Source organism: Protopterus annectens, chromosome 1.part1, assembly GCF_019279795.1.
Source record: "Protopterus annectens isolate FY-2018-M chromosome 1.part1, PAN1.0, whole genome shotgun sequence".
Classification (NCBI taxonomy): Eukaryota; Metazoa; Chordata; order Ceratodontiformes; family Protopteridae; genus Protopterus; species Protopterus annectens.
Window position 1 is genome coordinate 218755478 of NC_056726.1, and position 12619 is coordinate 218768096.

The 12619-nt window shown below is 39.3% G+C and overlaps 1 protein-coding gene across 1 annotated transcript in view; it reads left to right on the forward strand.

The window, feature by feature from the left end:
• Positions 1 to 2880: 2880 nt before the first annotated feature.
• Positions 2881 to 12619, forward strand: part of RFX6 (regulatory factor X6) — a 707859-nt gene continuing 698120 nt past the window's right edge. The window contains exon 1 of the mRNA XM_044074222.1: positions 2881 to 2958. Within this exon, the coding sequence (XP_043930157.1) occupies positions 2896 to 2958 (63 nt within the window). The 5' untranslated portion in view covers positions 2881 to 2895. The remainder of the gene's footprint in view (positions 2959 to 12619) is intronic.

Here is a 12619-nt window from a genome sequence, read left to right on the forward strand (position 1 = left end):
GACATCTGTAGTAAAACAGTTAACTGTATAGCTATAGTTGCTGAGTATGTAGGGCTGCCTATGTACAAAAATGACTGGCATCACTGTCATGCTAAATATAAACCATCATTAGTCAGTCTTTCCAAAACTATATACCAAGTATATTTTTGTAAAGCAAGTTGGAAAATGTTACCATGGCCATTTTTATCATATTCATACATGTGAGGTATACACAGCCAATAAGTTGGTTGTAATTGACAGTATGGGTATTAACAAGGTATAATAACAGTGGTTCAGATAGTTGATTGTGGTTCAGATGTCATTAAATGGTTAACTTTGTTATGACTGTTTAGTTAATTTTGATGTTCTTCATTAGCTCACTGTTGCAATAGCCATAATTATATGTATGTGTCCTGTCAAGGATGTCAGATGCCCTACCAGTTGACAAAGCTTTTAGGCTCATTCCTCTAGCATGGTCTATTCATCCTTAGCACAAGAATATGTGCTGGTATAAGATAGACATATGGGCATTAAAAAAAGCAGAAATGTTTGCTGTGTGTATGCTTATGCATACTTCTCTTCAGCTTAGTGGTATGAGTATTAGTATTTGGTTTCAACTACAATTTTTGGCAAATAAGTATTCCCACTAGGTAATCTTCCTTTTCCATGTAAAATGTATATAAAAAGTTTCTTATGTTCATTGGAAAGGGCAAATGTTCTTGTGTTTGATGGATTCCTTTTAAGGATGCCCATAATTCTTGTATTGTTTACCTAGCTGAACAACATGAGTTAAAATCCTACCATATATGCCTTTCCTTCACTCGTGAATCATTCTGAAGTAGGTTAAATTCATTAAATGCTTTCTTTTTGCAAATACGTGCTTCAGTAACTTGGTGGCATTGGACACCCCTTCAGCAAATCTCACCCTTCAGCAGAAAAAAGAACTATCTAAATTCTTTCTTGCAGTCTACAATTTATAGTTCTGCTGATGCACCTTTGCAGCACTTTGTCTGTCAGGCCATCTTTGCTGGTCCCTCTTCCATGACCCAGGAACATTGCACACCCCTTCATGCCACTGAGGTTATAACTCACTTAGAAAGGAGAATCATACGTTTTTGAAGGCAAGGAAAACATGTATCAAGTACAGGTGAGGGAGGATATTACTGGATTGCTTATAGTGATCTTGCCTTTAGATTTTCCTCCCCTAATACCATAAGGCTTGAGACCCTAAGAACTGAACGCAAAAAAACTAAGCATTTGTCTCTTCCTCCTTCTGTCTCTTCAGTGTACAATGATTTCTAGGAGGACTGGTACAATTTTTGCACAGCTTGTTGAAAGAAATCCAGTCTCTTCATCTTTTATTTCCAGGTTTTATCCCAGTTAAGAGAAAGAAAACTCCTTCTTCATTAGAAGAACGGGCTGCCTCTGAATCTGATATGGAGGGTTTGGGCTATACCTTCCAGTTTTCCTCCCTTACTCCTTGTGAATCAGAATCTGAAGACATCTTTACTTCAAATTAGTCTAGTGGAATATTATGGAGCTACAATCTCATAAACGAAAAATACTTGGGTTGAAAGGTAATGAGGTAACAAAATCTCAGAAAAGATATTACGAGTTACTAAGTACGGCTCCCCATAATCAGTTGGCTATGCTACTGGTTTTATGTGTTTCATAGGATGCCTTTACTTCAGTTTCTGCATTCTCAGACTACCAAATGTATGTCCCCTAATAAATTTGACAGACTTTCCTAATATACACAAATTTCTCTATAAAGCACCGTGACACACCCTGTTATGTATTTTATAGAACAGATATTCCAAGGCCTTTTCTGTTACTAATCTTGTCCCAAATGATAAGGACAGTCCTGCATTTGATAACTTTTTGAATAAAGTCTAAATGCCTTACACTGTGGTATTTAGGGAAGCTAATTGTCAAATACAGGTCTAAATATTCCTTATCCATTATTTTGCTAATAAGTATCAATCCTTATCAAGCCATAGTAATTCAGAAACTAAATCTAATTTACTTGTCATGTTGAATTCTGCTTCCCTGGTCACCAATCATTCTGTTAAGTGTGATTATGATGCAGTGAATGTGGCAGTCCATGTTTACTGACTTTAAGATATGTGTTGCCATAATGTTTGCAGCAGAAGGTTTGCCAGTGTATGAACTGTAGGGTTTTGGTAAAATTATTTAACTTTATTTTCTAAAGGACTGATATCTGAGCATATAAAGGTTTACAAAGTCCTGCAGAGGTATACTGATGATGTCCTAGTTATAGAAAATTAGGCAAATTTGCAGATTGATTGACACAAATAATTATTTTCATTGAGCATATAAAATACCAGACTTCATAAATCTGAAGTTAAACACTAACATTACTTAGATACACAACTTAAGAAAGGAATTACAATTCTTAAAAATAATTATTTTTGGAAGGTCACTTATTACTGGCCCTCATTTATTCTGTAATATTTTCTGACATGTCTCTTTGTGAAGTGTAAGGCTATAGGTGGAAACATTTTTTATATTGCCTACAGTAACATTTTCATTTTCTGAGCAGTATTGAAGTTTCCTCACTTAGAAATGCATGTCCGGTGTATTGTCAACGTATGGGATACATGTTCTATTGTACTGTAACCTGTACCAACTGGACACCGACAGCAGTTCTGCCCTGTCACAAACTTTCAAAATATAAAAAACTTAATTCATGTATGAAGTTTAACATATTTATGTAAAGGCAATGGATGTGTTCTTTAAGAAATGTATTTTAAGTTATTACAGTCACATTTTCCAGCATACAAACCTTGATCCTAAGTGTATAAAGCCACAATTTGTTAAATTATTCAAGAATGTGATAATTTATATTCTTATACCTCTTTGTATTTTTCCAATCAATAGGTTGACACACTTGTTATGATGTACAAAACTCACTGTCAGTGCATTCTTGACAATGCCATCAATGGAAATTTTGAAGAGGTATGTTTGCTAAGGTTGTTAATCTGTCATACTTTTGAAAAAATGAAACAATGTACAGTAAACTTGATTTGTATCACTGACAATCAGTCTTGATTTTAATTTTATGAGGCATCTTTTTCCATGATTTTATCACATTATCAGCAAGTCTAAATGTTCTTTTGAAGTTCTCAGCTGTTCTTCATCTCTCTCTCTCTCTGATACTTTTCTGAAATAGTGTTCATATCATTTGACATTGGTGCAAATGGCTAGATTTTAATTACACATGATCAAAAAACAAAGCATTATAGATGATTTAAAATTCTGATTACCCATGCACCTCCATGTAAGAAAGGGGCACCACTCCCTGTATTTCTTATTTACTGTAATCAGCTATGACATTACTTTGCCTTGGAGAAAAATGAATTTATTTTGCAATGGCTTCCTTTGAAAAGAATGCATATTTAGTGTGTAGTATAGTACCAAAAAATGGGTACCAAAGGGCTCCAACCACATTGGGACAGCTCCTGATAACAACAAAGGGCTAACCAGACAGAATGGGACAAAGACCTCTGTAAGATATGGGGGGTTGTCTCTTGTTTGGCTAAATAAACTAATAAAAACAATTTAAAGATAAAAACATAATATTTAAAATAGAAAATAAACAGAGACAGTTTAAAAACTGCTTTTTTCTTTAATGTAGTACCAAGACTTACTTCATCAGTTGTTTAGAGGCACTTCTTTCTTGGTTCACCATTTTCTTTGGTTTAAGACTTTACATATGATGTGAGGATGGACTGTGACTGCAAAATTGAGTTAATATGAAGATAAGTGGGAGTACCTGTAAGTGAGTGATCTGCAGAATTCCATACTAGTTGCAGTTGCTCATGCTCATAATTAGACAGACCAAGGTTCATGGAGTTATCAAGATGAGAAGTATCCAGGACATGTACCACCACAAGCATTATTCAGGGAGAAGAGGGTGCTTGTTGCAGGTGAGGATTCTAAATATATAGATTGCATGTGGTCCCTAAGTGCCAGTCTGCCATCAGTAGTCACACCAAGACTTTTAAGTGCCAGTGTATCACTATTTAAGTAATGTTTGGATTTGGCCATGATAGTAATGAGTGATAGTCATCTTTTAAGAAATCCACAGTGAACAAATTGTCCTGAAGTCAGGAAGGATATGTTAACTTGTGTATCATCAGCAAAATGATAATACTGAATACTCTTTTAATGAGTTCATGTAATAGAAGTATATACATTGAGAACAACAACAGAAGAGCATGAATTGAATCCTTTGTTACCCCTAACTATTATGTTTTTGCACCATTGTAAGGGTAATTGAGCAGTCCTCAGGTTACCATAACCCTAACAATGTTTTCCATATTTCTCTTTAGTACAATCAGTTCCTTCCTTTACACAATAACTACTGTGGGTTGCAGTAATCAAGCATTTATGCACATGTATACACACACACACACACACACACACACACACACACACACACAAAGAAAACACAACCACTGATGGGGTTACAGGTGATCACAACAGCTACATGTTAAGGTAAGGAAAGAGGGCAGATCATACTGCTGCCAGGGGAAAGGGCTTCAGAAAAGGCATAGGAGTTAATGGTCATTTAGTATAATTTCAGAATAAGCTGTTTGCACAAATATAGGTAATGCAGTACACATTTGTTGGGAAGAGCATTTGTGATGAAAAGGAATGCTATGTAATGTAGAATGGTAGGAGAATAATTTCTGTGGTGGCTCTAAGGCAGATTGATTATAACAACGGTGTAGAAGAAGTAAGTGCAGTGATGCTGATTCATGCTATGCTTTTTTATAAGTACAATAGAAAAACTGTGATATAAATACCACCTTGGGTCTCCCTGAAAAGAGGCTACTAGCCTAGCGAGACTAACCTTTCAACAAATGATAAATAAGTAAATAAAAATACAAAATTGTGACAAATTACCACATAGGTGGTAATCCATTAAGTACAGAAGAAGTCATTAGTGACCTGGGGACCCAAGTTGATAGCAATCTCTCATTTGACAACCACGTGGCCAAAGTGGTTAGAAAAACATTTTATATAGCCCACCTAATCATGAAGGGATTCACATCTAGATTAGGAGAGGTCATCGTGCCTCTTTACTCATCCCTCATCAGGCCCATAATCGAGTACAATGCCCCTTTTGGGATGTACCTTACCAAACACCTGCAGCAACTGGAAAGACCCCAAAAGTACCTCACCAAGAGGATCAAAGGGCTCAAACAGATGCCATATGCTGCCCGGTTAAAGAAACTCCAGCTCTACTCAGTGGCATACCGCCTGCTCAGAGGTGACCTGTGCCTGACGATAAGGCCATGTCCAACCCGGAATTAAGGGACATGCTGCACCTCAAAAATCCAAATCCCATCGAGCTACACGCCGAGAGACTTGAACCTCAGCACTGAAATAAATAGGACATGCTGGAGGGACAGATTCATAACCCAGAGGCTCCCTTCACTATGGAATAAAATCCCAGTCCAGGTTAGGCAGAGTCCCTCATTGACTCTCTTCAAGAGGAATCTTGATGAGTGGATAGGAGATCATAGGTTTACCCCGGGTATCACTTCTGTGTCACTGTTAGACAGAGGCACAGTATACTAACCTCGAAAAAGGGCATAGCAAAATTAATTTAAAATGGGTGGCGAAAGCCAAACATACTCTGGCTAGGCTTATAAATGCCCTAAGGCAGATAGCCTAGTATGAACCTATGAACCTATAAGTATGCACTGTGAATGAAATACGAGGAGGAAGGCTTTGCTTCTGGATGCAGCAGCATGAGTAGGCATTTGTGATAGAGATTTGGTTTGACATTCTAAGGTAACTAAATATGCATCTTCATCTGTGCTAAATGTTTGCTTTTTGAGAGAAGTTATAGGACTTTACAATGATAGGAATAATAAGATGAGTTTTTCTAGTAAAAGTTAAGCCTTCTCTGTAAGCTTCTTCTTCTTCTTTCAGCTGCCCCCGTTAGGGGTCACCACAGCAGATCATGTCCTCTGCATCTTGTTCTGTCACACCAACCACCTGCAGCCTTCTCTGTAAGCTAACAAATGAAAACAGTGACTGGAGTTGAGGGGGGGGGGGGGTAATTGTTTCTGCAAAGAAACTACTGAGTGAAGTTCCTACAGACCTGAGAAAATTCACAAACAGAAGTTAGCATGTAGTGCTTTTAATGATCTTACTGCAGACAATGTCTGCCTCTTCTTTATATTATGGCTAATTGAATTAGTCACCTTAATTACAAGACTTATATTTGCTGTCCAGAAAATTGTACTCCATTAAAAATGACAAGCCTGTTAATGTGTACACTTTTTGTACTATTTATAAAAGTTTATGGAAGGCATTTTCCTTCACTTTCAGCTAAGTTCAAGAAAAGGTAATCTCAAATTAAGTTTGCATAAAGAAAAGAAGTAAAGATTTCATTAACGAATGACCCTGAATATGTTTATTTTCTCTTAAAGAGATGGTCTATTTTTTTTTTTTTTTTTTTACAAAGGTGAGACAAATGTCTTTGAGGGAACAGAAAACAGAAGGTCTAGGGAGCTGAAAAGAAACGTTTTCCTGGAAATGTATTAGTTTTTTAATATGCTCAAGACTTATTCAAGTGAGTGAGCCCTAAAATACTGGTGAAGAGCTGGAATCTCTTGGTCTTACCACTATCATAAACTATTAAAAGCAAAAAAAGAAAAAAAGAAAGAAGAGATTTTTGGAAGCTCCAAAGATGCATTTCTTAAGTTCTTAATGGAGACTTCTGGAATCTCTTATTAACAATATAAGAAGAACATGGGTGCAATGACTGTTAGCGGAGTTCCTTCCACCATTACTTCGTGTTCAAATGAGTTGGCACAACAAACTACCATAAAAAATACCTACAAAAGCTGTAATAGAACAAGAGAATTGGGTCAGACCCCAAAGCAGTATGCTATAAAGAGTATTTTCCAACAAATGAAAGCATGTCATAGATGGGAAGACATTTGGAGATTCAGAATTAAAGACGAGCATCCTAATAGCTGTGGGAAAGGTCCTTTACTAGCTGCAATTTGTTACAGCAAAACTTGAGTTTACAGTCCAAAAAGTAAACAAGCTGAGATTAAATGTGTGCATCTGGAAACCCACATAGTTGAGACCAAGGTCTGTTACAGATAACAAAAATGAATAAGGATTTGCAGCTACAGTTGGATAAAAATATGTCTAATTTACTTAGTTAATAAAAGAACGAGTTTTATGTCAACTTGCAATTTCTGAACAATAAAAAGTATGAAACTCTAATGTCTAGCATTGTTAACCTGATTGGCATGCTCAGTGATTTACCACCAATTTAAACATTTTATGAGACAGTAGAGAAATCTGAGAAAAAAATGGAACAGAAGCACAAGAGTAAACACACACCCATACAAACACACTCATTCATACAAGTTTGAGCACACTCACACTTGGGTATGCTTATACATATAAATGCAGCCCCTTAATTGTGTGATACACATGCGTACATATAAACACACACATAAACTGAAGCAAATATTTGCCAGCATGTTCAGAAAAAATGTGCAAAATCCTAACTGTGGATAAACAAAATGAATAAAATAGTTAAGAAAATTCTTGAACTGTCAGATATTATTAGGTTGAGCTACAGATGCTATGAGGTTTCAGCCTGAAAGCTGTCTTTCTCTTTTTAGAAATGTTGGCCTAGCTATGGAGTCTTGCATGCCTCTGTAGCTGTAGTACACCAATAACTCCTACAGTCTGGAATTGTTTAGATATAGATGAAGTAAAGTATTGCTGAATTCAGTAGTGCTGAATTCAGGACTGTGTTACAAGTTTCTGTGTTTGCCCATACCTTACTTGGATAGAGGGAAGTTTCTCTGTTCACCTATGAGAGAGGGGAGCTTTGAGCAGCCTATTTGTCCCTGGAGGAGTGGTTTCTGCCCAGAAATTAGTAGTTTATTGGCCATTTTGGGCTAATTTCTATCTCTTTCATTTCCCGGCTTTAAAACCTGCATTTGCAAGGTTTTTGCATTTGTGTACAGCTCAGCAAGCTCCTGCCTGGTGCCTTGCAGAGTTCTACAGCAGCAGAGAGACAAAAAAGAGACTTTGTAGTGATTAAGTATCATTTTTCTGCATTTTCATGCTGCCTTTAGCTAATTCCACCTAAAATGCAGATTTTTTAGAGTTTCTGTGATTTAAAAAGCTTGTTTCAGCTACATATTGTACTTATTTTACTGCCTGCACTTTAACAAAGTCATTTTTGTGTTTAAATTAACTGTTTAACTGTTGTACGCTACACACTCAAGTGTGATAGCCATTTCTGTGCATTTAAAGTGATTTTTTGATTGTATCTGCTTTATTTTCTGAAAAAAAAAAAACAAAAAAAATACTTGTTTTCCTGCCTTTCTAAGCTAGTATAGTCCAGTTTTCAGGTTAGTGCTGAATTCAGGACTGTGTTACATGTTTCTGTGTTTGACCATACCTTACTTGGATAGAAGGAAGTTTCTCTGTTCACCTGTGAGAGAGGGAAGCTTTGAGCAGCCTGTCTGTCCCTGGAGGAGTGGTTTCTGTCCAGAAATTAGTAGTTTATTGGCCATTTTGGGCTAATTTTTCTCTCTTTCATTTCCCTGCTATAAAACCCGCATTTGCGCAGTTTTGCACACCCGGCAGCTCTGGTTAGCTAGAGTATAACTATTCCCAGCTCCACGAAGTCTACTCTTCAATGTTTCCCTTGGAACTAGACAAACTTTCAACTTAAGCACTCAAACCATTTACTTCTCAGCCCGGCACTTGCTCAAAACTCATAGCAAGCACTTATAAACCTTAGCACTAGACACCCCCTATACTGTAGAGAAGGACAAGGCTCTCTATTCGACCTTAGCATCCAATCAGTAAAACAGTTCACTGTACCATTCCAGGCATGTCCAAAGGGCAGTTTCAGGTGTACTCTCCGGTGATGAATCTGGGCATTTTGAGGCAATGTTACAACTGCCTCATGTACACAGACAATCCTCTCCTCCTACCACCAAACACTAATACATGAAAGAGATGCAATTATACAGCTAAACTGGAGGCTAAGCTCTCTCAACCCAAGACTGGACCAGACAATAAAGAGGAGAAGGGAAATACTTGCATCACACCACCAGTCTCACATAGACCCATTAAACCAGCACTGGCAAAAAACACACATAAATACACAAAAACATACTCAGAGGCTCTAAATAAAAGTCTGCAAAAGTAACAGAGACCTCCAAAGCAGACACCCAAGCAACCTCCACCCCCCCAACACAAACCATGAAACACATACTTCACAAAACCAGTGTGCCATGCAATCACAGCCCTTAAGGCAAAATAACATACCCAACACACTAGTAATAGGTGATTCTATAGTCAGGCACACTGACGTCCCACTCAATAGGCTGAACAAGGAGAAGGTTACTGTTAGCTGCCTGTCGGGTGCCAGGATCCACCACATAACACAAGCATTCAGGTCACTCCAAAACAAGTACAAATACAATTCTTGTCATTGTCCATGTTGGTGTGAATGACTGAGCCGTACCTCCCTGAACTACATGAAAAGAGACATGGAAGAGCTCTCTGATCACGTAGCCCAGGCTGGTATGACCCTGACCTTGAGTAGCATCCTGCCCTCACCAAGAATGATACCATGGTGTAAAGAAACCATTATCAATTTCAACAATTGGCTAAGCTTCTGGTGTCATTCAAAGGGGATCCATTGTCTGTCAGCCTGAGATGACATGCTCAACAAGCCACGCAGCTTCACTAGAGATGGCTTGCACCTGTCACCCTTAAGCTTTCGAATACTGGCCTAGGCTCTTGCCAGCCCCATAGTGCCTTTTTTAGGCAAGGCTCAAAAGACAAACCCACTGCCGTAAATAGCACAAGTAACAAAAAACTGAGGGTAATGCTGCTCAATGCCAGAAGTCTAAACCTCAAAATGCATGCACTCGAGGCACTCCTCAGTATGGAGAAAATCGATATATATGCAGTAACAGAAACCTGGTTTAAGGCTGCAGAGAGCACCCCAGCACTACCAGACTACAATGCATACCATACATTTCGTTCAAAAAACCCGGACCGAAATACAAAAGGTGGAGGTGTATCCATATTCATCAAGAATACCCACACCTCCAGGTTAGTGTCACAGCACGATGCTTCAGAGAACATCCACGTGCAACTAACAATGGGCAAAATTGCAATTCAAATTGTAACTTGCTACAGATCATCCACCATGTCCCAGGACCCCCATTCCACATTTCTGGAAACACTGGGAAACATAAAGGTCCTACCAAACACTCTGATATTGAGTGATTTCAATTACCCAAACATTAACTGGGAGAACTACTCAAGTACAAACTCCCTTGCCCAACATTTCCTAGAATTTATAAACTCAAATACCCTGGATCAACTGGTCAGCACTCCCACCAGAGGTGACAACATATTGGACCTGATCATCACCAACATGGGCGACTGGTGTTCCACACTGGGGGTCAACCCCTCGCTGGTTAGATCTGACCATAAACTAATCACTCTGGATATCCACATTCTGCCCCCACCTCCGGTCAAAGAAACCACTGTGAAAAACTTTTCAAAAGCAAACTTTACGTTACTTAAGACCGAGGTGGAAAGTTTCAAAGCCCCCATGTTAAAGGATAATGCTGCCCAAGCTGCAAAATCCTTTACTAATGCACTCTACGAGCATCTACAAGAATGCATGGATCAGGCTATCCCAAGCAAAACAAAGACTCACTCCTCCAAGAAAAGGAAACCAGTCTGGAGGATCCCTGCCATAAACAAGCTATACAATAGAAGGAGGAAACTAGTACAGAAAAGAGTAAAATCCCAAGAAGGTAAGACATCCCTGATCAGTATTAGCAAGAAACTATGATCCCTCATAAAATCATCCAAGGCTAGCTTCGAAAGAAAAATTGCCAAGGACTCCAAAAATAAACACAATGCTTTCTTTAGCTATGTCAAGAATCTAAGTGGCAATTCTCAGATCAGCTCGGAGTTAGTGCAGAATGGCACAAAATACACTGTACCCACCGATATCACCAACATCCTGGCAGACAGGTTCAGTGCAAACTTCATCCCCCTCTCACCCCCAAAAGGGCCCGTAAACATACCAGAAGACTTTAGTACACCTGAAATCACAGACACTCAGGTTAAAACAGCCCTCTCCAAAGCCAAAAACACAGAATCAATGGGACCGGATGGTGTCCCAGACTGTGTCTTACATGAGCTCAAAGATGAACTAACCCCTCACCTAAACACACTGTTCAAACTCAGCCTCTCCACAGGCTATGTGCCCATAGAGTGGTGCACAGCAATGGTTATTCCGCTCCACAAAGGTGGAGCTACAACTGACCCCGGGAACTGTCGCCCTATAAGCCTGACTAGCTTTGTCTGCAAGGCTGTGGAGAGCATCATCATGGATCTCATTAACAGAGACATTGGGAACCTCCAAACACTGGACCCTACCCAGTTCAGCTTTGTTAAGGGTAGATCATGCCTATTAAACCTGGTGAACTTCTTTGAGACAGTTACCAAGGCTATAAACGAGGGAAAGGTGGTCCACACAGCCTACCTAGACCTCGCAAAGGCCTTTGACACCATTCCCCATTCAGGTATTATAGACAAGCTCACCAGCCTGAACATAAACCCCTACATCATGAGATGGGTTGCCAACTGGCTCACGGACAGAACCCACATGGTAAAAGTTGTGGGAGCTAGGTCTGACTCTAAACTGGTTGCAAGTGGTGTTCCCCAGGGCTCAGTCCTAGGACCGTTCCTGTTTGGTATATACTTCTCAGAGGTACAGGCAAGCACAGGAGGACTATGGCTGACCAAGTTCACAGATGACTGCAAACTAGGGGCTATAATTGACTCTCCGGCCAACACAGACATCCCCCAAAAGGGTGTCACTTAGACAGATACCTGGTGTCAAAACCATGTCCTCAAGCTAAATGCCAAAAAGTGCATAGTCATTCCCTTTGGAAAAAACAAAGTACCCACAAACTACCACATAGGTGGTATCCCCCTAAATATGGAAGACATAATAAGAGATCTGGGGACCCAAGTAGATAATAATCTTTCCTTTGATAATCACATTGCCAAAGTGGTTAGAAAATCCTTCTATGTGGCCCACCTAATCACAAAAGGGTTTGCATCCAGATCAAAAGAGGTCATTGTGCCCCTCTATGCATCACTCATCAGACCCATCATAGAGTACAACGTCCCATTTGGGATGTACCTTACAAAACACCTGCAACAGCTGGAAAGATCAAAGAAGTACCTCACCAAGAGGATCACTGGCCTCAAACAGATGCCCTATGCAGCTCAACTGAAGAAACTCCAGCTGTATTCAGTTGCATACCGCCTTCTCAGAGGTGATCTATGCCTGACATACAAGGCCATGTCCAACCCAGAATTGATGGACATGCTCCACCTAATGAAAACCATATCCCCTCGAGCCACATGCTCTAGGGATCTAAACCTCACCACAGCAATAAATAGGACATGCTGGAGGGATAGATTCCTGTCCCAGAAACTTCCCATGCTCTGGAACAAGATTCCAATCTACATTAGGCAGAGCTCCTCGCTAACACTCTTCAAGAGAAACCTT